This window comes from Caretta caretta, chromosome 1 (genome assembly GCF_965140235.1).
Source record: "Caretta caretta isolate rCarCar2 chromosome 1, rCarCar1.hap1, whole genome shotgun sequence".
Lineage (NCBI taxonomy): Eukaryota > Metazoa > Chordata > Testudines > Cheloniidae > Caretta > Caretta caretta.
In genome coordinates, this window is record NC_134206.1 from 198575174 (window position 1) to 198600423 (window position 25250).

Consider the following 25250-nt stretch of genomic DNA (forward strand, 5'->3'; position numbering starts at 1 on the left):
TCCTAAATTAATTATAAACTGTGGTGTGTTCGTAATCCCTAGATAGAACACTGGCACTTAATTTACTTGGGTAAAAAAAGAGAAACAGGGCTTACGGTTGAGATTTGGCATTTCAGTCCCTTAAAGTTTATTCAGTCTAAAAATTGTACTTAGCAAGGATTAAGTCAATATGATAAACTGTTAGTAGTAGTAGCTTCATCCAAGTAGTAAGGTAAAGCCAAGGATGGCTATCAGTTTTAATTGACTAGTCCACTTTTTCTGAACTTAGGTAAATAGTATGTATTTAAGTAGATCCCTTCTGGGATTTGAAGAGTTTGAAAGGACATATTATACATATGATTTTTGAAGAATATCTACATCTGCTGTTATTCATTTTGATACATTATATATTTAATGGTAAGCCTTTAGAGCTTTGAAGTACGTCAATACTTTGAACTGCAGTCAAAATAGACTATTGGATATACGCTGTTTTCTCATTTTCTTAAATAAGAGTGGACTGTCATTTAATTTTTTAGTTCAGTACTATTCATGAAGCCTACCTACATAAAAATTCAAAGATAAATCAGAACTCGGAATAAGTTAGCATAAACATGGCTTCACTTTTAATACACTTTATTTAATCATTTAGGTTTCTGAAACAAAATGGTGCATTTCCAAAAATCCAGAAGCCCTGCCACTAGTGCCTTTTAAATAAGGTATAGGCAAAATAAGTTGGAATATGCAGGTTATTTTGAGCTTGTTACACTGTGCAGAAATTTTTTGAGCAGTTGAACATCCTCAGTTTTCATTGAAGTCAGTGGGAGTTGAGGGGACAGAGTACCTTGAAAATTCATGTCATTAAGAAGAAATGAGCCCCTAATAGTTTGCATGGAACTGAGTCCATTAAAAATGTATGAGATATTCCCTAAAACGATATTCTTTGTAACTGATTACAAATGGTAAATAAAATGATGTAGATTTGGTGGTGTTATGGGAATTCCACAAACTGTGCAAGAACATCACGGGGTGAATGTGTGTCTTTGTAGTTTGTGCTGTTTTTCCAGCCTACTGCATACACTGCAGTAGGCTCAAGTGTATGCACAAATTCTATTGAGTAATAATGGGTTGTGCCTGTACGTAGCTGCTGGGCACTAGCAAAGGTTTTTACAGTGTTTAGAAGGTACAGTAGATACCACTGAAAAGTCAACATTTGCCAACTTTCGTCACACAGTTGCCTCAGGTATTACCCATTCTAAGCATAGGGAAAAATTCCATTAATCTCAGATACCACTGTGTAGTAGCTGTTGGGAGATGATAACCTCTTTATACACAAAATTGTTTTTTTTTTTAAAGGGTGTATTCATTTCCTCCCATCTGGGATTTAAAAACGAAAATAAAAAATTCAAATAGCCATTCTTAAAATGCTAAGGACTCCAAATATAACCTAATTTAAAATCACTTGGGCACAAGATTGTCTCCAGTCTTGCTTTTTCACATGGTTTGGGGGACATTTCCATTATGATTTGTGAGTTGGTGCTCAAGTCCAAAATGAAAGAAGAATAAAGAAAAAGTGGAGGAGCTGTCTGTCTAGCTTAGGCATTTCTAAATGTTACCCCAAATTAATGTGGAATCCATGTCCTATCCCTCTTACTACATTTATAAATCTGTGTATGCTTCTTAGGGTATGAAATACTGCATGCAACCAATATTACATCAACAGCCAACAGTGTCATTGACACTGGCAGCATTATGAGTGTTATCTTACCCTTGAATAGTTTCTCCTGTTAGACACAAGCAGTCTTCTTTTTAACGTAAATCATGCATATCTCCTCTAACCTTATGGACTCTCTCTTTTAAAAAACAGACATGTTTAAACAAAGGCCATCAAACAATTTAAAAAAAATAATCGTGATTAATCACACTGTTAAACAATAATACAATACCATTTATTTAAATATTTTTGGATGTTTTCTATATTTTCAAATATATTGATTACAACACAGAATACAAAGTTACAGTTCTCACTTTATATTTATTTTTGATTACAAGTATTTGCACTGTAAAAAAACAAAAGTAGTAGTATTTTTCAGTTCACCTCATACAAGTACTGTAGTGCAATCTCTTTATCATAAAAGTTGGACTTACAAACGTAAAATTTCGTACAAAAAAACTGCATTCAAAAATAAAACAATGTAATATTTTAGAGCCTGCAAGTCCACTCAGTCCAACTTATTCAGCCAATCGCTAAAACAAACAAGTTTGTTTACATTTGCTGCAGATAATGCTGCCTGCTTCTTGTTTACAATGTCACCTGAAAGTGAGAACAGATGTGCAGGAGAGTGAGTTTGTGTGTGTATGGGGGTGGGGGGGATGTGAGAAAACCTGGATTTATGCAGGAAATAGCCCGACTTGATTATGTAAAGAGTTGTCACTTTGGATGGGCTAGCACCAGCAGGAGAGTGAATTTGTGGGGGGGGGGGTGGAGGGTGAGAAAACCTGGATTTGTGCTGGAAATGGCCCACCTGTTGATCACTTTAGATAAGCTATTACCAGCAGGACAGTGGGGTGGGAGGAGGTATTGTTTCATATTCTCTGTGTATATATAAAGTCTGCTGCAGTTTCCACGGTATGCATCTGATGAAGTGAGCTGTAGCTCACGAAAGCTCATGCTCAAATAAATTGGTTAGTCTCTAAGGTGCCACAAGTACTCCTTTTCTTTTTGCCATCAGAAGGGTGATTTTCTTTTTTGGTGGTTCAGGTTCTGTAGTTTCTGCATCAGAGTGTTGCTCTTTTAAGACATCTGGAAGCATGCTCCACACCTCGTCCCTCTCAGATTTTGGACCATACTTCAGATTCTTAAACCTTGGGTCGGTTAGAAATCTCACATTGGTACCTTCTTTGCGTTTTGTGAAATCTACAGTAAAAGCGTTCTTAAAATGAACATGTGCTGGATCATCATCCAAGACTGCTGTAACATGAAATATATGTAAGAATGCAGGTAAAACAGAGCAGGGGACATACAATTCCCCCCCAAGGAGTTCAGTCACTAATTTAATTAACGCATTATTTTTTTAACGAGTATCATCAGCATGGAAGCATGTCCTCTGGAATGGTGGCCAAAGCATGAAGGGCCATATGATTGTTTAGCATATTTGACACGTAAATACCTTGCAGTGCCAGCTACAAAAGTGCCATGTGAATGCCTGTTCTCACTTTCTGGTGACACTGTAAATAAGAAGCAGGCAGCAGTATCTCCCATAAATGTAAACAGACTCATTTGTCTTTGCGATTGGCTGAACAAGAAGTAGGACTGAGTGAAGTTGTAGGCTCTGAAGTTTTACATTGTTTTGTTTTTGCGTGCTGTTATGTAACAAAAAAAATCTACATTTGTAAGTTGCACTTTCATGACAGAGATTGCACTACAGTACTTGTATGAGGTGAATTGAAAAATACTATTTCTTTTGTTTTTTTACAGTGCAAATATTTGTAATAAAAAATATACACTTTGATTTCGATTACAACGCAGAATACAACTGTATATGAAAATGTAGAAAATCATCCAAAATATTTAATCAATTTCAATTGGTATTCTATTGTTTAACAGTGCACTTAAAACTGATTAATTGTGATTAATTTTTTTAACCGTGATTCATTTTTTTGAGTTAAATGCGTGAGTTAACTGCAATGAATCGACAACCGTAGTTTAAACATGGATAATAGAAGAAAAGTCTCTCTACTTAGATTTGATTTCTCCTGTTTTCCAAGGTTTTGGTCAGTTGTGATTCATACGTACATTATCTTTTTCTAAGACACCTCTTCAAAACTCATACAGTATACTATAAATGTCTGAAAAATGCATTCTTCTCACTGGGTATTGAGATAGCTTTTCCTGTAGTAATGATGTGTATTCGTATTATCAGTTCAGAGGTGGTAACATCTGGTTGATCAGCATAAGTGGTTAGGCTCTCTGTTGAAGCAGTTTTGCCATTCTGATAAGTAAAACCAGACAGTATTTTGTATGAAATTGTTACCAGCTGTAGTTGAAGAAACTGAATCAGCTATTGGTTATTTTATTATTTTAAAAAAATTGATATGTCACTGCAAATTTAAACAGTAGTTTACACACACAACAATTTCCTCCCCCTTAGGATTGCATATTTTTTTTAAGACTATGCATGGGGCTATACATTTTACCCCTGAGGGCATTCTGCACCAAAAAAATTAAAAATTCTGGCACAATTTTAAAATTCTGCAAATTTTATTTGTCAAATAAATGTGGAGATTCCAGCATGGCATAGGGGAGCACAGGCCACTGGCTGCACAGAGGTGGGAGATCACTGTGCAGCTCCCACTCAGGATATGGACTCGGTGAGGCTGCACCCAACCCTGACACAGCGCAAGGACTGGGTCTGACCCAGAAACACCCCAGGGCCCTGCCTCTTCATGCCAGGTGCACCAGGTGTGAACAGGCAGGCTCAACAATGCAGGATCCAAGTGCGGAGGGGCTTAGTGTGGGGGGCAGTCTGGGTGTGGGCAGTTCACTGTGGGATCTGGATGCACAGGGGTTTGTTGGGGGTTCTGGATACAATGGTAATGGGATTCTGCAGGGAGGTCCGGGGTGCCTGGGGCTCAGCAAGGGGGGTCAGGGGGGGGGAACAGAGCTCGGCAGGGGGGTCTGGGTGTGGGGTTCCAGATGCTGGGGGAGTGGGGCTCAGTGGGGTGGGGACCATGTGCAGCTGGTTGGGGCTCGATAGGACGGGGATCCGGGTGCAGGTGGCTTGTTGGGGTGGTCCAGGTGCAGGGGGAGTGGGGCTTGTTGGGGGGCATTCTGGGTGCAGGCAGAGGGGTGAGGCTCGGCGGGAGGGCCTGGGTATGAGGAGGTCTGGATGCACAGGGGTTGGGTAGATGGGGGAGCAGCTCCCTGTACAGTGATCTCTCCCCCTGCAGCTGAGGAGCAAGGGGGGCAGGAAGTGCAGGAGGGAGGAGAGAGTTTGCAGAACTTCCTAGAGCTGCGGGAGAAATCTGGGGGTAGGTCTGACATGTCCTTAGATGCCGTGCCGGGGAAGAGGCAATCCCATCCCCCCCAACCTCATCAGGGACTAGCAGTTGAGCCTGGCATAGGGTAGGAGCCACCAGCCGGGTCTTCCCCAGTCCCGCCCCCTGCCCCACAGTGATTTACCTCTCTGCCGGCTGCCCTGGGCACCTGAAACATACTGCTGGGAAGAATCATATGACCGCTCTTGTGGCTTCCCTTTGCTTCCCTGTCAGAAAGTCATTTTTCTGCAGGAAAGCAAAGAAATCTGCAGGGGACATAAATTCTGCACATACCTTATTTGGTTGGAAGTATGCAATCAGGCAGCAGCAGAGACAAAAAAATACCTCCGCAAATATAGTACAGTACCGTGTTGAAAGTAAACTACTAAAAATAAATAAAGGGAAAGCAGCATTTTTCTTCTGCATAGTAAAGTTTCAAATCTGTATTAAGTCAATGTTCAGTTGTAAACTTTTGAAAGAACAACCATAATGTTTTGTTCAGAGTTATGAACATTTCAGAGTTACAAACAACCTCCCTTCCCAAGTTGTTCATAAGCCAGAGGTTCTACTGTACAAACTACCCCCGCAATTGACACTCTTGTCAGTAGCCGTAGGGGAAAAGCCAAGGGCAGAATGAGACAGGCAGACTGTCCAACCTGTTAACCCCTGTAGGTGGTCTGTCCAGATCAAAATTGAGCCATATTGGCCATTCAGTTTAGGGAAGTTTGCACTGCCCATGCTGTACCTGTTCCATAGCTAAACTATGTAAATCTTCCTTAAAATTTGTTAAAAATAAAATAATCCTTTAGTATTTTGGGTGATGCCAGCTTTGTAATGAGCAGAGATGCAAAGTAGTAAAAAAATACAACATTGATGAGATTTGGGAATAGGACACTTAATTTGCAGAATTCCAAATGTTCTCAGGTGGTGGTTATCCTTTGGAAGAAAAAATATCCAGGTGTGCCTGCAGGAATGTTCTTCTTGACAAAAGTAACTGTGTACACTAAATGAATCTCTGAAGCATATGTGTAACCTGTCAAAGAAAAGAGAGGTTCAAATGGTCTGTCTTGGCCGCCTTGCTTTGATGAAGGCTTGGTTTAATCCTGCAGGCATGCACTTTTCCTGCAGAGAATTTAAGGTCAATACATAACTTCTTTCAGGATCCCCCTTTCTGTGTTTCTGCTGTTCTGAGTGCTGAAGCACATACCATAAAATTTTGTTTGAGAAGTCAAAATAAAGCTGAAAGCCCTGTTTCTCTTTCTGATTACATGGTTTGTGGTTAAACAGCTAACAGTAGTGTCTTGTAACATTTATACAGTAGCTACAGTACCTGACCGTCGGCGTCCTCCCTTAGCTCCTGTTAAGCCCACACAGGTGCGAAGAAAACCATTGCCTCCAAGCACAGTGACTGGTAAACCGGGGAGTGCAGGTATTTCAGCCTTTTCATTTTCAGTTTCAATGCTTTTGGTTGCTGTGATGTGCTGAATAGCCTTAACCCCTGTTGATATCCATGGGAGTTGAGCGCAGTCAGAACTTCACAGGATCAGGTCCTTTTTTGTTAGCTAACGCAAGTTCTGCAAGGTTCCCACTTGAACTTGCTTGGATATCTGTTTTGTGCACACAAAGGATGGATCTGATGAAGCACAGGCTGAGTATGACTTGCACCTAAGTTGCCCTCCTAAGATGAATATGTCTAATGCTCTTTTGCCTTCACACATAAGTCCAGGTCCTTCTGTAACCTGATTTCAGTATAATCAGTCCTACTGGTGCAGCTGAAAGCATAATGGAGTGATGCAAGTTAAGTCAATATTTCCTTTTCAAAGAGTTACAGTAGATAATTTTATGACCAGTCATAGCATTTACAGTTATCACATGCATGCCTCAGATAGAAGTAATCAAATATCACACCTCAGGATATATCTGTAACTGATTATCTGTAAGAATCTGTGAGAATCAGGAAGGGAAAAATGGTGTCCAACATATGCAGCATTACAGAATTTTCAGAGGAATTCAACCCATAAATAATCAGGGTTGAGATTTGCAAAGCAGTTCAGTGGATTTGACCACACATCTTCTATTGAAAATTAATGGCAAGTGTGTGGCTAAATCCTCTACTCTGCTTTGAAAATTGCAGGTCAGTTATTTACTACTACTACTGGAGGCAGGAAATCAGACCCATAAGACTGATTATCTGTTCTAGTATGATTAATACTTTTGTGAGTCCAGTATTCCTATGTCTATATAGTATTTTCCCATACACACAATAAAATATAAAAGTCAGACAAAATATGAAGATAGTTACTTAACTGTATATAACTACTTCCAAACAAAACTATACTTCATGATTTATTATTCTGAAAGAATACTAATACTATACATTATTAGGCAATCTTGAGCCTGCATCCAATAACTGTATTGCAAATTCTCTAATTCTGTTTAGACCAAACTGCAGAAATACTTATGTTAAACTGTAGCATATACCACAAATATTTGCATTTTCTAAAAGTGTGATATTTATTGAAATAAAATCCATTACTACAGACAACATTAGATTTAGTTCTATGATTTTGTGACTTACTCCAAATTGTGTTAAATGAAAACCTGGGTTATGATTGTAAGAGGTCACTGGTTTACAAATAAAAGAAATAAATTAAGAATGGCTCAAGCTATATTGCCTTCATTGTTATTTCCAGGGTCTGATGTATTGATACATGCATATTACTTTTTAGGTGGATGTAACTATTCATGAGTGTGAAAGGCTGCTGCTAGGTCTGACTAGAGGCAGGCAAATGTGATGCAAATGTATCTCAGTCAGATCTTCTAATTCACCTCAATTTTGGCTTCTGATGTTAGTTCTGAGGTAAAGATTGCCAATTGTGCAAGCTAGTGTGCAATGCGCACTATATTCAGTAGAGGAACTCACTTTGTTGAGACATTAACCAATTTGCCCCAGGTCTCCAGTATTGAAATGTTGGTATTGCGTCAAACGATTGCATTACCTGTTTCTCCTCTTACCGCACAGAAGAACAAATGCACATGAAATGCTGTGGGCCTATTTTCCCCCTTGACACGGTAGTAGTTCCAGGTGTGAGTTAATGCTGTTAGTTGATTAATATATATTTTAAATGTATGTTGTAATTGGAACATGTTGGAGCAGTTTCATCCTTGGTGTGATTCTGTTGATTTAATGGACTCGGAACAGGGATGAATTGGGTCCAGGTTCTGCTCATTGTTACACTAGTGCAGTGGTCCCCAAACTGTCGGGTGCGCCTTCCTGGGGCGGCACAAAGGAATGTTTATGGACAGCATGGTGGGGCCCTGGTCAGCCCCCACAAGGGGCGCAGGGAGGGAGTGCCACCCAGCCCCACTCTGTCCCGAACCCAGCTCCATCCCCATACGCAGCTCCAGTCCACCCCATGCTCCACTCCCAGCCCAGCTCTGCCCTCATTCCCTCTCTGCCCCCAAACCAGGTCTGCCTCCAGCCCCAGCTCCTCCCCCATCCCCAGCTCTGCCTTCAGCCCAAGCCCCTCTGTTGAGGAAGCCTTGATTGTGCAGTAATGGAGGAGAGTGCAGATAGATTCCATTGCTGGAAAGGGGGGGGCATGACAGGAAAAGTTTGGGCACCAATGCACTAGTGTAAATCTGGAGAGACTTCTTTGATGTCCAAGAGTTACTCCACATTTGCACTTTTCTTTGTTAAATCTCTAATTCATTAAATCTCTGATACATCTACCAGCGTTTCATATTTTCATCCTCTTTTCCCACAACTTAAAGGCCAATTTACATGTTAGCTAGTAACTATCATAGAATCCTGGACGTTAAAGATAGAATAAACCAATTAGCTCATCCAGTCCATCTCTCAGGGCCAGGATTTTCTTCTATCATACATTTCCTAATGTTTTGTCCAGTTTAGTTTTAAATGTTCCAAATCATGAAGCTTCCACCAATTCTCTTGAGAGACTATTCCACAGCCTTAATTAATCGCACGATCCGGAAACTTTTGCCTCCTGATATAATGTGCATTGATTTTCCCTTTCATAATTTTGTCCCATAGTTCTTTCTTGTACCACCATTGGAAATTCTTATTAGTAACATTTTATATACAAGCTGAGTATTATGGGAGAAGTTATTGCTCAGCCATTCAAAATATCCAAAAAGGAAGTAAGAGATTTCTATAAACATCCTGAAATTTGATGGCAAGAATGAAAGCCTTAAGGGAATTTCCATTTCTGTCCTTACGTCTGACCAAAGCCACTGTCCGTTTGGAAGCGATGTTCTTGTGTATCACACAGAGCTGGGCAAATAACAGATATTTTACAATTCAGAAAAATAAAAAATGAATTGTGTTTCAGATCAAATTGAAAATTTTTTATTTCATTTTTGGAAAATCGAAAAGTCAAAGTACATTTTGTTTTGAGTTGAATGAAGAGTTAGGTTTCTATTTAGAGCATTTTTTAATGTGCGTGTGATGGGATCCCTGGGGGGCAGCCTGGGACTGTGGGACTGCTTTGCCCCCTTAACTCTCTCCAGCCTGGGCTGTCTCTCACAAAGCCTTGCTAGTGACCAGCAGCAAACTCCTCCAGGTGCTGTTATCACTCAGCACAACCGCATGTGGAGACCCCACACCCAGCTAGATTGCATGAATGCTCCCAGAGCTACTCATGAATCCCACAGAGAAAGGCATAAGAGCCAAATCCCTCCAGCTCCCAGCACTGTACCTCGGGAATATACCGTCTTACACTGCTCAAGATAGGCAGTGCAAATTTACTAATTGGCTCACCACTTCATCAGTGGAAAGTGGATATACACCAGCCTTTGCAAAACCTGAGCAGATTTGCCACACACTTCATACAAACTCACTGGTAAAGATAAACAGTTAAAATCTACCTTTTATAGTCAATACATTTGTTTAAGTGATATTAAGTGATAGGCAAAAAGTCAGTTAGTTACCAAAAGAAATAAAATATAAGCGCGCAGTGTAAACTCTCAACCCTATTAGACTGGGCAACAACTAGACTAAGCAGTTTTTCCTCACCCCACTGAATATTGCAGTCCATAGTATACAGATTTCACCCTTAAAATCTGGGCCAGTCCCCTCAATTGGAGTCTTCAGTCTTCTTCTCAGTGTCTTTGTTGCGTGCAGCATAGGTAGGGGCAGGAGAAAAGGCAAACCATGTGGCCACTGTGTCTGTTTTATAACCTCAGTCCCATGTGATTGGGGAGCACAAGTCCAAGCATGTCTGGGTGCACTGCCTAGTCTCCAGGCAAAGTTGAACCATTCCCCCGTGTGGCCTCATGCAGGTGAGCTCTCTTGCTGGACAATAGTTGTTGATGGGTTGATTGATACCCAACCCAGGTGTTGGTTACTTTCCTTGCTGTTGCCCCTGGGGAGCTAATATCTGGCTGATTCCCCAGCTTACAGCATGTTTTAGTGACAGCCATTCAACACAATTCTCATAACTTCATATACATTAATAATATACATATATGGATAGAGAAATGACTTTCAGTAGGTCATAACCTTTCCCCTTATACCTTACAAGGTATGCTTTATATGTAAGATCACGATTATATAAAAATGAGAAATATGGGGGCTCCAGGCTGCTCCCCCAAGGTATAGAATGTCACAGTGTGTTTATAAAATTATAGGAAGTTTTGAAATGAAATAATTTTGAACCAAAAAAAGTGAAATGTTTCTTTTTCGGGGATTTGTTTATTTTTATTGTAAATTTGGCAAAATTGATATGAATTTGCAAAATGTTTCTATGTTGGCAAATCTGCATTTATCAACAAAAAAATGTTTTGTGTGAAAAATATTGACTATCTCTAGTGTCATGACGAGCAGGGAGCAGGCCTGAATTATATAGTATTTGAACTCTTTGAGATTCACCATGCAATATTTGTTAGAAAATATCTGACCTTTTTCAAATGTAGTTTTGGACTTTCACTTACTTTTTGAAAACAAACTACAATAGAACCTCAGAGTTACAAACACCTTGGAAATGGAGGTTGTTCGGAACTCTGAAATGTTCGGAACTCTGAACAAAACGTTATGGTGGCTCTTTCAAAAGTTTACAACTGAACATTGACTTAATCCAGATTTGAAACTTTACTGTGCAGAAGAAAAATGTTGTTGTCCCTTTTTTTTTTTTGGTAGTTTACATTTAGCACAGTACTGTATTGGCTTTTGGGGGTGGGCGGGTCTCTGCTGCTGCATGATTGAGTATTTCCGATTCCAAATGAGGTGTGTGGTTGACTGGTCAGTTCATAATTCTGGTGTTCATAACTCTGATGTTCTACTGTAGAAATATTTTGCCGCAAACCATCCACCTCTTCAAATACTTGTCTTCATCATTTAGTTGATACCAGGAGAGAATAAAAACAATATCATATGATTTAAAATGGCAAATAATTTAGTCATTTATTTTCAATGGAGAATAATAGCACTGCTCATCAACGCCTTCTCAAGATGGATATTGCTTACTATAAAAAAGGGTCTGTCCAGCCCAGAATAAAACCATCCTGCCCGATTTCTGGGACCATTGTGCTATCGGTTGTACAAAGTGTTGGACAGAACTAATGAAAGTCATGCTGTTTTACATGTTTGTCTTGAATGGATTTAGAGCTGCCCTATGGAAATACTGTAACAAACTTTTTAGGGTTCCATTGTTCAGCTGTGTAACTTCAGCTGTAATTAGGACAACCCTTGCTGGCTGTCTCTGTTTACATCCATAATCCTTTTTCATACTCTGGACTCGGTAATGTGCCCACCAGTGAAAGGAACTTAAAAACAGTATTACAGTGGAAGAGTCCAAGTCTCAGTTACTGAATTTAGCTCTCGCATCATGTACCTTGTCATAGGCATAAACCATCACCACTAACCTAGTAGCAGAGAATTGTAGATGAGAGAAACAAAGTTTTATTGGGTAATTTTGTCCTTTACCAATTGGTGTTGGATTGTTCCTGTAGTATATTCAACTAATTGTATTTCATTTTTATCTGCCTATAATCCCTCAGAAATCAAAATTTGAGTGACCTAGCATTTTTTTTTTAATATTGATGGTGTAGACTGTATTGTTTTAGCCGCAATCAGGACTTGTCCAGTCTTTCTTGAGTCCTACTGGAAAATGGTGTACCTATGCTGAGGGGGGAGCTATGCTTGAAAATGGAAATAGGTGCTTCCCTCCTGAATACATGATCCCACTCTTTTGCTGACTAAACAGTCGTCAAAAATCTGAGTTGTGTTCAAAAGAAAACAAGCTCGCTTCTTCTACATAGGAATTGCCTTGAAGTCGCGAGTTCCACCTTCTTCCACGACTACTGTAGCTAAACCTACTGGACCAACCATATCTCTGAAGATGGAAATGCCAAGAAAGAAGCCAACAGTTTCTGCTTCTCCAGAGGACTATGGTAAGCATGTTAGGAGCAGTTTTGTTTTATCTTTGTTTGTTTTTATCTGAAGTTAAGGGAGCTCCTGTATTAAAGTTCCATGCAATTCAGCCCCCTGATTGTATCAATCACTTATTTTCTGTTGCATCCCTTCCCCCAAGCACTTGTGTTTATGTTATCTATGTAATGTAAGGTCCCCTGGACTGGTTCTGATTCTGATCTCACTTACACCACTTCTGCACGGGTGTAACTCCATTGAATTCAACTGACTTGCTCCTGATTTGCATCTCTGTGAGATCAGAATAAGACCGTTTCTCTTCCTAGAAGTCTGTACGTGCCTCACACACTTTTGATACTTACTAATAGGCCACTTGAATTGTGTTGAGGCACCACAAGATGTAGCCTCCTTTTCTGAGAGTTTCACTGTATGTAATGCCCACACATTCATGTCAAGCTGTGATCTACACGGTGGTGGTGGTGTTGTATATATCCACCTAGTTACTCTGATAACCCAGCCCCCTTGCCTATAAGAAGTAATATAAGATGGGTCCAAGCAACTAGATCTGTTTTTTAAACTCATCTGAGTTTGAGAAAGTTGTGATTGGCACATTGTAAAATGAGGGGCAAGCTTCAAAATTTGGATCTGGATTCAGATTCTGAATGACCCCAAAGTTCAGGTGTGTTTTGGGGTTTGGCTTTGAATCTATCCTTGGGCCAAATACAACCCCAGTGTGTGCGGGCATGGCTGCACTATCATAAAGGATGTTCAGTTTACTTATTTCACTCACTCCATAGTAACACAAAAGTTCCAGGCTCTTAACAATGTTGGTGAACTCTCTATGACCCAGTCTGCTGGCAAAAGCAGGCTTGATGCTAGATTTATAAGAATGCATTCTGTGAATTTACATTGTGTGCTGTCCATCAAGGTCTGTTCCCAAAAACAGATATTGAGTTTTCAGGATTGTTACTTCGTATGGCTAGAAGATCACAGTCTGAGTTCACTATTGGAAAGTTGACTAACATGGCTGCTACTGTGAAACCTATTGGAAAGTTGTAATTTCTGCTCCTAACTTGGTATGCTTCTTTACAGTAATGATAAGCCACTAGATACAAACAAGTGACAGTCTTTGTTTGTTTAAAAACAAATGAAAATAGGCAGCTAAAATAAGAGCTCAGTCATTTGGGTAATGATTATCTTGGTTTTGGCCGAGAAGATAGGCTTTTATTTTCCATCACAGCCAAATTCAGGTGACTACTAGGAGAAAGCAAAAATGACAGCAAGCATGCACCATGGAGAGGTCATTTAGAATGGCAGATGAAATATGAGGTGTTGTCATTTTTATATTGCAACTTGATGCTTTTCTGAGAATTTTATTGTGACTGTGTCTTCCCCAGTTAATGCAACTGTCTTCAGCTCGAGTCCTACATCAGAGACTGATTCTCTGGGCAAACCACGGTACACAGGTATGACTGTAATGGCTACAATCCTTCGTTATTATATATTTACCTATCTATCTATATCTGTAGAAGTGTTGGACTCATCAGTAGCGTGCCTCCTCCTGACCAGCAACGGTGTAGCAGTTCTCTCCCAGTCTGGCATTCCTTGCCAATAGCCACTCTGGTCTCTGGTGGTCCATCTCTTCCCATGATTTGGCTCTTCAGCCGGGTGATGATTTAAGTCCACCCCTTCTACCATAACAGAACAGTTGAGCAATATATCGGGTATTCAGACCCAACTCTGGGTCCCATGGTTGTCACTCCCTTTTCTCAGGACTTTCCATCGTCCCTCTCCCCTTCTCTTGTTTAATGTTTGCTTAGCAGTGGCTGGTAAAGGAACCTGGGCTGTCCCACTACACCATATTCTAGCTCAGTGACTCTGTAACCAGCAGCAAGGAATTCTCCATCCAACTCTTTGCTGTTGTTTCCTTGGACTTATTCCTTTCTCAGACCTTCATCCCCGCAACTCTCTGGGCTCCTCCTTCTTTCAGGGCCAGAATCCCCCTAACCAAAATCCCAAAGTAAAAGTAGAAACTTAAACACCATTCTGCCCTCTTCTGGTTCTTTCCACTCTCTGATCCCAGGCCAGGTCTACAATAGGATTTGTAGGTGGATGACCAATCTGGTAGGAGAATCCCTTCCATCAGCATAGGTCATGTCTAACCTCAGAACACTACAGCGGCAAAGCTGTACCGCTTAAGTATAGACAAGCCACTAGAGAATAACTGCAGAGTACCTGACTGTTTTCCTGCAACCCTTTTCTACCACAGCTTCCTGTCTTTATACTAACCCCCGACTCCTCCCCCGTCAGTACTTGGTAGAGCCCTGCGTGGATACAAATTTTTGTCCGCGGATATAAATCGGTATCCGTGAAACCTCAGGGCTCTCCCAGGAACTGTGAAAGGAGCAGAACATGGGGCCGCCACTCCCAGGAGCCAGCACCCCACGCTGGCAGCTTCCGGCGCGGCTGTCACCTCCACAGCCCCGCCCCAGCCCTGCCCCCATCCCTTCCACATAGCTGTCTGCGTTTCCTGTCTGGGGGCGTGTGCACCGCTTGAACACAAGAGCATGACCAGGGACAGCTCCCAGTGAGCCTGGTGCCCACCCCCAGGGCTGGGGGCGGTACAGCTGTGCTGGAGGAGCTGTTGGCGCGGGGCGCTGGGTCCTGGGAGCAGCGGCCCCACGTTCTGCTACTTTCACCGCTGCGGTTTCCTGAAGAGCCCTGCGGTTCCACGGATACCGATTGATATCCGTATCCACGGGTATAAATTTGTATCCACATAGGGTTCTAGTAACTGGGACTGACCTACTCTCCAGATGCAGCAAAGTACCTTAATTGAGCTCACTAACTCCAGTTAACGCCTATCATACCAGTGTGTGGTACACAACCCATCACAATACCCAGTTTAGTTCCTGCTTCCAAACTTTAAGTGCTTTTTTTTCAGTTACATTTTGGTGGCAGAAGAAAGGACTTCAATGTAGACTACCTAAGCATTTGCGACTGTATTTTGTCTCATTTTCCCTGTACTTCCTACCTTACCATCCAGTTCCTAAACTGGAGGACAGGAAACAAATCTGCCAGAAACCACTTGCCAGCAATTGTGCTAATTGCTCATTGTTGTTCATATTCTATTGAAATCATAATGGAATGTCCTAAGATGCCTTGCAAGCCCACCCATACAGGCTTTTACCATTTATTACCACTGTGCCTCAAGGCAAGCTTTACCCCATGGATTACACACCCTACCAAGTATTACAGGGCAAACCCATTCTTACAGATAATCCCCACCACTGCCAGTGTGCCTGATCATAAAAACTATGCTGGGAAGAAAATACACCAGTCACTGTAATAATTGTCTTTTAAACCAATTGTGCATTTTCTTTCAAATAGAGAGGCATATCGAGCGTTGAAAAGAAACCTGAAGCATCGGAGTGCAGAGTTACAGTAATAGTTCCCATCTCCTCAGAGGAAGAATTTACTCTCCCAGACTAATCCTGCCTCTTTCCTGTCTATGCTTAGAAACTGTTGCATGTACAATTAAGGCCATATTAGTACTCTATCTCTCTCTGAACTAATAAAGGTTTCCATTTTAAGGCTAATATACTCTTTATCACCTTCATTAATCTTCTTTTATACTGTCACGACAGAATGCAAAACTCTTGCCTTTTAAGGATGGTTTGAGGGCTCCATCTTGCACCATTGAAATCAATGGAAATTTCCACTTGACTTCAGAAATGGCAGGATCAGGCAGTTAATGAATGCAAGGCCCTGCATTAAACTTGTTACCCTTTTGGGGGAAATGAGACAATGATTGTTATGTATTATAGTAGTAGCTGGAAGCTGCAAACAAGATCATAGTACCATAAAAATATAGGGCTGGAAGGGACTTTGAGAGGTCATCAAATCCAACCCAGTACATTGAGGCAGGACCCAGTAAACCTACCATCCTTGACAAGCGTTTGTCCCACCTGTTCTGAAAAACCTCCAAAATTGGAGGGTCTACAACTTCCCTTGGTAACTTATATCACTGCTTAACTAACCTCCATAGTAAGAAAGTTTTTCCTAATGTCTGACTTCAGTCTCCCTTGGTACAGATTAAGCCAATTGCTGCTACTTCCGCCTTCAGTGGGATATGAAGAACAATTGGACACTGTCTTCTTTGTAACATCCTTTGCCATATTTGAAGTCTCTTATCAGCTCCCCCCTCAGTCTTCTTTTCTCAACGCTAAACATGCCCAGTTTTAACTTTCCTCAGAGGTCAGGTTTTCTTAACCTTTTATCATTTCTCTTCTGGGCTTCAATTTGTCCATACTTAAAATGTGGTGCCCAGAACGGGACACAGTACTCCAGCTGAGGCATCACCAGATCCAAATAGAACAAGACAGTTATCTCCCATGTCTTACATATGACACTTCCGTTAATACACCCCAAAATGGTATTAGCCTTTTTCAGAGCTGCATCACATTGTTGGCTCATATTCAATTTGTGATCCACTATAACCCACAGATCCTTTTTGGCAGTACTATTGCCTAGCTAGTTAGTCCCCGTTTTGTAGTTGTTGATTTGATTTTTCCTTCCTAAGTGTAGTACTTGGGACTTGTCTTTATTGACTTTCCTCTTGGTGAGTTCAGGGCAATTCTCCAATTTGTCAAAATTGCTTTGAATTCTAATCCTTTCCTCCAAAGTGCCTGTAACCCCTCCCAGCTTGGTGTCATCCGCAGATTTTATAAGCATACTCTCCACTCCATTATCCAAGTCATTGATGAAAATATTGAATAGTACCGAACCCAGGATAGACTCCTGTAGGACTCCACTAGACACAACCTCCCAGTTTGATAACAAACCATTATTAGCTACTCTTTGAATATGTTTTTTCAACCAGGTTTTCAACCAGGTTTTTCATCTAGACCGCATATCCCTAGTTTTCTTATGAGAATGTCGTGTGGGATTGCGTCAAAAGCCTGACTAAAATCAAGATGTATCATGTCTACAGCTTCCCCTCTTCCCCCACCATCCACCAGAGCAGTAACCCTGTCAGAGAAGGAAGTTAGTTGCGTGTGGCAAGATTTATTCTTGACAAATCCATTTTGGAGCAGGGCTTCATTCTTCTAGGCACTGTAAAAATCAAAGTCAGTCCTTGTCCCAGTTTGTGATAGAAACTAATTCACTTGCTCAGAATATTTAGCTGTGTCCTTCACCTGTGTTGACTCCTATGTAACACTGTCCCTGCAGTTTTGAGTGCCCACTGCGAATGAGAGATGGGTGAAATGAGCATAGGCTCAAGGTGTACAAAAATCACACCAACATGTTGGTGTTGGGATATTTATTATTCTGTCTCTCACATGTAGGCATTAAAGAAGATAAATTACAAAAAATGGGAAAATAATAGTTAAAATATACGCACGAATACAATGCGCAAGTGTAGATGTGACCATCACAGAATGGCATTTGTGTTAGACTTTGGACATGATTTATCAAGCAGGATTTCCTACTTCATGCACTTAAATAAGTTTTTCCTTGTTTTAGGTGTATCTGCATTCTGCTGTCCTACGAAGCACTAACTGGTGATGCTTTTCTCCTAGGCCCTCACGTCAAGTATGTGCCAAAAAATGTAAGCGAGCCATGTTCTATTACAACCACTCTCCAGTACTTCCCAGAAGAGGAAGGCAGCAACAAGGAAGATGTTACTAGCCCTCCACAAAATCCTCCTTCCAACCTCACTGTGGTGACAGTTGAGGGTTGTCCAAGCTTTGTCGTACTGAACTGGACAAAACCGGAAAATGACACCGTTACCGGTCAGTTTAATTTCAGTTATCATCTACTACTTCAATATATAACACTGTATGCTCATTTTTACTTTAGTTAAATGTTTGTTGTTGTTTTATGTCCACAGATGAAAGTATCATTTAGACAAAGGGAGCCTGACTCTTCACTGCCTAGCATCTTGTGTAACTGTTGACAATTGCAGAAGGTGGGTGTAAAATGCTATCAAATCAGAACTGTGGAGTTCTGCACACTCACTGTGTACTGATGTCAGTGACTACACAAGATGCAAGACAATGTAGAATCAGGCCTATACAATATGTGTCTTCCCATTATTTATTTCTGCCTCCTCGGTGCACTGTAGGTAAGTGGATTCTCTACAGTCTGGTAGGATCTAATATTGGTGATTCAGCTGTTTGACAATAAAAGGGAAAAGCAAGTTATTTAACATTATTATTTAACACTTATGTATAGCACAGTATTGTAGGTGTGCATAGCATTTTACAGCAATAATACAGACGTGGAGTTTGTAATGCTAAGGACCTGATCCAGCAAAGCCTTACGACTAACCAATAAAGTCAATGGGCTTGTACTCGCAGTAATAAGCATCACACCCCAGAGTAGATACTTGTAGGATCATCAGGCCCTAAAATAGTTACACCTTTCCTTTGGAAATCTGAAACCCAAGTCAGGTTTTTAGATTTAAAAAATAGTGAGGATAACTTAGCATTCATGTTCATCTTCCCATAAAAAACACAATGTATTTCATTAGTCTAATGGATGATCTTGCATATTGTCATTATTGCTAAGTGAAGGACTCCCTTAGCCTTGATGTACTCACAAGTCCACTGTGGACCCTTAGTCATACCCATTTTACAGATCTGTATAACTAGAGGCAAATTCAGTCTTTTCTTTCAAGAGGAATACATGTAATGGTATAAAATAGTCTGCAGTCTGGTGTTTGGGAAAGAGGAACCCCTCTCCACCCCAGATACTTTCGAGGTGGCAAGGGAGCTCATAGAAAGTACTGCACCTCAGCCCCTTGCTGTTAGAGACAAGCCCCCAGCACCGCCTAGACGAGTGCCATCTAGAGGCATACCGGCAAAGATGAGGCCCTCTTCCTCAGCAGACCGGCACCATTCACAATCTACTTCACCCCCAGCACCGGTCCCAGTACAAGATAGTAAGACACAGGGAATGCAATGCTCGGGGTCTTCAGCACCGGTTGTGATCGCCCTCTATTGCCTGGCACTGGAACACAGGAACTGTTCCCTGGCACTGGACGCTGTCAGCCACCCAACAAATAGAATTCATTGAGGCGGTGCTAGATTCGGTTCAGGCAAAAGCCATCCTGCCAGAGCCCAGATTCCAAACACTGTCACACGTCATTCAGATGCTCAGACAATACTCTCCCACCACCGCAAGGACATGCCTCAGCCTCTTGGGACACATGGCGGCATGCAGCTATGTCATGAGGCATGCCAGGTGTGGCTCGCTTCAGTTTATTACCTGGGTCGAGACAGTCTAGACTCAGTAGTAACAGTACCGTCATGAGTCCTAGACACGGTAGGATGGTGGTTGGACCCTTGCATGGTCTGCGAAGGAGTCCCATTCACCACCCCTCAACCATCCATGACCTTAGTAACGGACATGTCCTTGGTTGATGGGTACACCTAGGAGACCGACAGACTCAGGGCATGTGATTGCAACCAAGATCCTGCTCTACATCAATAGGAAGGAACTCAGAGCGGTGAGACTAGCCTGCCAGACCTTCCATACCATATTGCAAGGTCAGTGCGTGGCAGGCTGACCGACAACACCACTGCCATGTTTTACATAAACAAGCAGGGTGGAGCCCACTCCTCCCCTCTTCGTCAGGAGGCTCTCCACCTGTGGGAGTTTTGTATAGCCCACTCCATTCACCTGGTGGCATTCTATCTCCTGGGAGCACGCAACAAGCTTGCGGACCACCTCAGCAGGTTGTTCTGCAGTAACGAGTGTTCTATCCGGATGGACATCATCCACTCCATCTTCCAAAGGTGGGGGTTTCCCCAGGTAGACCTATTCGCCACCAGGAGCAACAGGAAGTGTCCAGTATTTTGCTCCTTCCAAAAACACAGCCCGGGATCAGTCTCGGATGCGTTCATAATGCACTGTGGGAACCATCTACTGTATGCCTTCCCTCTGATACCACTCGTCCACAAGGTTCTCCTAAATATCCACAGGGACATGGCATAGGTAATTCCGCTTGCTCCAGTGTGGCCACACCAACATTGGTACACAACACTTCTGGAGCTGTCAGAGAGGCCCCCCCCCCCACCCTGGCCCCCGCGCTGCTGCTCCTTCCCCATCTGATTACACAGGACCACGGCCGCCTGCTTCATCCAGACTTCCAGTGCCTCCATCTCATGGCCTGGAAACTTCACGTTTAAACGCAAGGGTGCTCCAGTGCACGGAATCGGTGAGGGAGGTACTCCTTGGTAGCAGGAAACCTTCCACCAGGGCCACCTACCTGGCCAAATGGAAACGGTTCTCATGCTGGTGTAACCACAGTCGAATTTCTCCACATCTATACCATTCATCCTGGACTATCTACTGCACCTGAAGCAGCTAGGCCTGGCTGGATCATTTGTCAGGGTGCACTTCGCGGCCATCTCAGCGCTCCACCCCGGAGAGTTAGGGTGTTCAGTCTTTGCCAGTCCTATGGTGGGCAGTTTCTTTAAGGGAATGGAACGGCTATACCCGCACTTTTGCCCACCAGAACTGACTTGGGACCTCAATCAGGTCCTAGCTAGGCTGATGGGAGCCCCATTTGAGCTGCTCACTACATGTTCCCTTCTGTATCTCTTGTGGAAGGTAGCCTTTCTGGTTGCCATCGCATCGGCCAGGAGGGTGTCGGAGCTAAAAGCACTAATGTCCAACCCACCCCCATCCCCCAACACACACACACAGTCTTCCACAAGGATAAGGTACAGCTCAGACCGCACCCAGCTTTCCTTCCCAAGGTTGTATCCCAATTCCACCTCAGCCAGGACGTTTTTCTACCTGTTTTATACCCCAAGCCACATGTCAACACACAGGAGCAGAGGTTTCACTCATTAGATGTGTAGAGGGTGCTAGTGTTCTACACTGAGTGCACAAAGCCTCTCAGGAAGTCAGACCAGGTGTTTGACTTCCGGTCTCCGCACAGCGCATCTCTTTCTGGATTACGGACTGTATCCGGACCTGCTATGACTTTGCCAAGGTCCCAGCCCCGGCTATAACGGGCCACTCGACAAGAGCCCAGGCCTCTTCCACCGCTTTCCTGGCCCATATGCCTATCTAAGAGATCTGCAGAATGGTGACCTGGTCCTTGCTGCATACCTTTGCCACCCACTATGCCATCACACAGCGTGTTATAGACGATGCAGCTCTCACTATAGTGGTGCTCCAGTCAGTGATTCCTTAACTCCGAACCCACCCCGCGCGGGAGAGCTTGGGAGTCACCTAATTAGAATCGACGTGAACAATCACTCGAAGAAAAGATGGTTACTTACCTTTTGTAACTGTTGTTCTTCGAGATGTGTTGTTCATGTCCATTCCAATACCATCCTCCTTCCCTTCTGTCAGAGTAGCCGGCAAGAAGGAACCAAAGGGGGGTCGGGTCGGCAGGGTCATATATTGAGCACCAAGAGAGTGCCACTCCAGGGGACTCCCTGACCGACACAACGGGAGCTGCTAAGGGGAAAAGGTTATGATGACCATACACACTGTGCACACACCTAACTGGAATGGACGTGAACAACACCTCTTGAAGAACAACAGTTACAAGAAGGTGAGTAACTGTCTTTTTTAATCAGCTCAGGTTATAAACAAAGAATAGTTCATATGGGATACCATTATGATCTATAAGAAGATAATATGGAAAATCCACACAAAGGAGGAAATCAGACAAGAAAAAAGAGAGGAATGAAAAATATAGAGGAATTAGAGCTTTTATTAAAGGGAAAATTTCTGTTTCTTTTAACTTTTCAGAGTATGAGGTTGTATCAACTGAAAATGGAGCACCTAATGGAAAGGGGACGTCCATTCTAACTACAAATCAAACCCACTCTACAGTGGAAAATCTAAAACCTAACACAAGGTAATGCAGTAAGAAAACTTTTCAAATTCATCCAGCTAATTTAGACTGTCAGTCATATCCTAGTTTAAGAAGAAGATACAAATATAAGAACAAAGTGAGTTTGTTCTAATTCTGATGGGAAGCAGACTTCTTTTAAAATGACAGGTTTCAGAGGAACAGCCGTGTTAGTCTGTATTTGCAAAAAGAAAAGGAGTACTTGTGGCACCTTAGAGACTAACCAATTTATTTGAGCATGAGCTTTCGTGAGCTACAGCTCACTTCATCAGATGCATACCGTGGAAACTTCCACGGTATGCATCTGATGAAGTGAGCTGTAGCTCACAAAAGCTCATGCTCAAATAAATTGGTTAGTCTCTAAGGTGCCACAAGTACTCCTTTTCTTTTTTTAAAATGTAATTAACACAGAAAGTAATCTCATGCCAAGGATGTTGCAGATGGTCCAGACTCCACAAGCTCAGTATAGTGCAAAGGTGACATATTCGGTGTCCTGGCAAAAAGATCCACAGTTTAATTTTTAAAGGTCTACTGCCTCTTATGGGAAAAAAAAATCCTGTAGAATTTAATAGGAAAAATGAATTCTATTTTGTAGAAACATGAGTACTGGACTTTAATAATGTGCTAACATTTCCATATTTTTAACCATCCTATAGAATTCAGGTTTCAAGAATCTAGAGCAGGGGTGGGCAAACTTTTTGGCCCAAGGGCCACATCTGAGAATAGAAATTGTATGGTGGGCCATGAACGGTCACAAAATTGGGGTTGAGGTGTGGGAGGGGGTGAGGGCTCTGGTTGGGGGTGTGGACTCTGGGGTGGGGCCAGAAATGAGGAGTTCAGGATGCAAGAGGGGGCTCCGGGCTGGGGTGGGTCTGTGGGGGGGTGAGGACTCCAGCAGGGGATGCGGGCTCTGGGGTGGGGCTGGGGATGAGGAGTTTGGGGTGTAAGAGGGTGCTGCAGGCTGGGACCAAGGGGTTCAGAGAGCAGGAGGGGGATCAGGGCTGGGGCAGGGGGTTGGGGTGTGGGGGGAGGCTCGGGGTGCAGGCTCCGGGCGGCACTTACCTCAAGCAGCTCCCAGAAGCAGCGGCATGTTCCTTCTTCAGCTCCTACACGGAGGTGTGGCCAGGCAGCTCTGCACACTGCCCCGTCCACAGGCACTGCCCCTGCAGCTCCAATTGGCCGCGGTTCCTGTCCAATGGAAGCTGCAGAGGCTGTGCTTGGGGTGGGGGCAGCGTGCAGAGCGGAGCCACCTGGCTGCCCCTGCACATAGGAGCTGGAGGGGGGCCATGCTGCTGCTTCCAGGAGCAGCATGGAGCGGCCCCCAATCCTGCTCCCTGGCCAGAGCGGGGCAAGGCCCAGACCCCGCTCCCCACCGGGAGCTTGAGTGCCGGATTAAAACGGCTGATGGGCCGCACCCGGCCCATGGGCCTTGGTTTACCCACCCCTGATCTAGAGGGTGAGACTAAAATTTCCAGTGGGAGTATCTCACCAAAAACTGCATATGTGACTTCTTTTTTAAATGAATAATTGTAGTTTGAGTGGCAGATTATTTTGATACGTGTATAATTACATAAATGTGTACAGATGTGAATTTGTTATACCAATATTAAAACATAGCTAATGATCCAATATTCATGTCTGGGGGGAGAATTCAAGAATTAACATCCAAATATTTTGAAGTTGAATGGAGCATGAATATTTTCAATATTGAGGAATAATCGCATCATGCTCAGTGTGCCTCAGGGTATCTGTCTTCAAAGTGAATAGACTTAGGCCACGTCTACACTACGTGGCTAAATCGGCACAGCTGCAATCGATGCATCGATTTAGCGGGTCTGGTGAAGACACACTAAATTGATGGGAGAGCACTCTCCCATCAACATCTGTAATCCACCTCACCGAGAGGCAGAAGCTATTTTGCCGGGAGAGCATGTCCCGTCGACATAGCATAGTGTGGACACCGCTGTAAGTCGATCTAAGGTATGTTGACATAAGTTACTTTGCTTACGTAACTTAACTAACATAACTTAGATTAATTTACAGTGGTAGTGTAGACCGGGCCTTAGAAGCGATGTCAAGGATAAAAGAGAGAATGTGTTTTCATTGCAGCCACAATACAAGTAGTAAATTCTGATAAATCTCTGCCAGAAGCTGAGAGTCAGGTTTTTCCCATGGTAAATGCTAATACAAAAGTATTATATTTGTCAGCATACATAAGGCAACTCAGACTCCCACCTGTAACAAATTAAGTGAAGATTTTTCTATCATTATTGCAGCTCACGTAACTAAACTCCTTCTGTCTGAGATCCTTTACAACCATTTTAGTCATGATAATTTATGTCAGTAGTAGGATTAGATCAGAATTCCAGACCCAACAGCAGCCATTTAGTCCTGCATGTCACTGGCTATTAAATAGTACCTTAGTAATAAAGCAGTTTCCTTGTTCCTTCAAATGGTGATCTTCAGTACGTCTGCTGTGACTGAACAGGAAAAACATACCATTAATATTCATATTTTCCTCTAGCAAAGTATACAGCATAACATTATTGGTATTTGTCAAGTGCCTGGGGCTGTACAAAATACAACACGAAGGAAGCCCTTGCTCCAGAATACTTACAGTCTTGAAGAAAAAGAAAAAGGCACTGGACTGGGTGACCCTGGGTTCGATTACTAGCTCTGCCATTGATCTGTTATGTGACTTTTAATTTCTCTGTGCCTTTGTTTCCCCTCCCACTCTCCTCTATCTTTTCTGTTTAGGTTGTGTACACTCTTTAGGGCAGAAACTGTCTCCTATTAGCATACCTAGCACAATTGGGGCCCCATTCTGGGTTGGCGTCTCTTAAGTGTTACTGTAATGAACATAAATAAATAATAATAAATTCACTAGGAAGTCCAACAGGAAGAGTAACTTCTAATAATTCTTTCTGAGGAGAGCTGTTCACTTGTGGGCATTGTGGAAGAAGTGAGCGT

The 25250-nt window shown here is 42.6% G+C and overlaps 1 protein-coding gene across 22 annotated transcripts in view; it reads left to right on the forward strand.

Annotated features, from left to right (window-relative positions):
- Positions 1–25250, forward strand: part of ABI3BP (ABI family member 3 binding protein) — a 311874-nt gene that overhangs the window by 252574 nt on the left and 34050 nt on the right. For 20 of the 22 annotated variants that reach the window (XM_075118479.1, XM_075118481.1, XM_075118468.1 and 17 more), the window contains 5 exons: positions 6332–6442; positions 12292–12423; positions 13798–13866; positions 17983–18195; positions 22178–22286. In XM_075118479.1, the coding sequence (XP_074974580.1) occupies positions 6332–6442; positions 12292–12423; positions 13798–13866; positions 17983–18195; positions 22178–22286 (634 nt within the window). The remainder of the gene's footprint in view (positions 1–6331; positions 6443–12291; positions 12424–13797; positions 13867–17982; positions 18196–22177; positions 22287–25250) is intronic. The other 2 variants (XM_075118478.1, XM_075118495.1) reach the window with 2 other exon arrangements.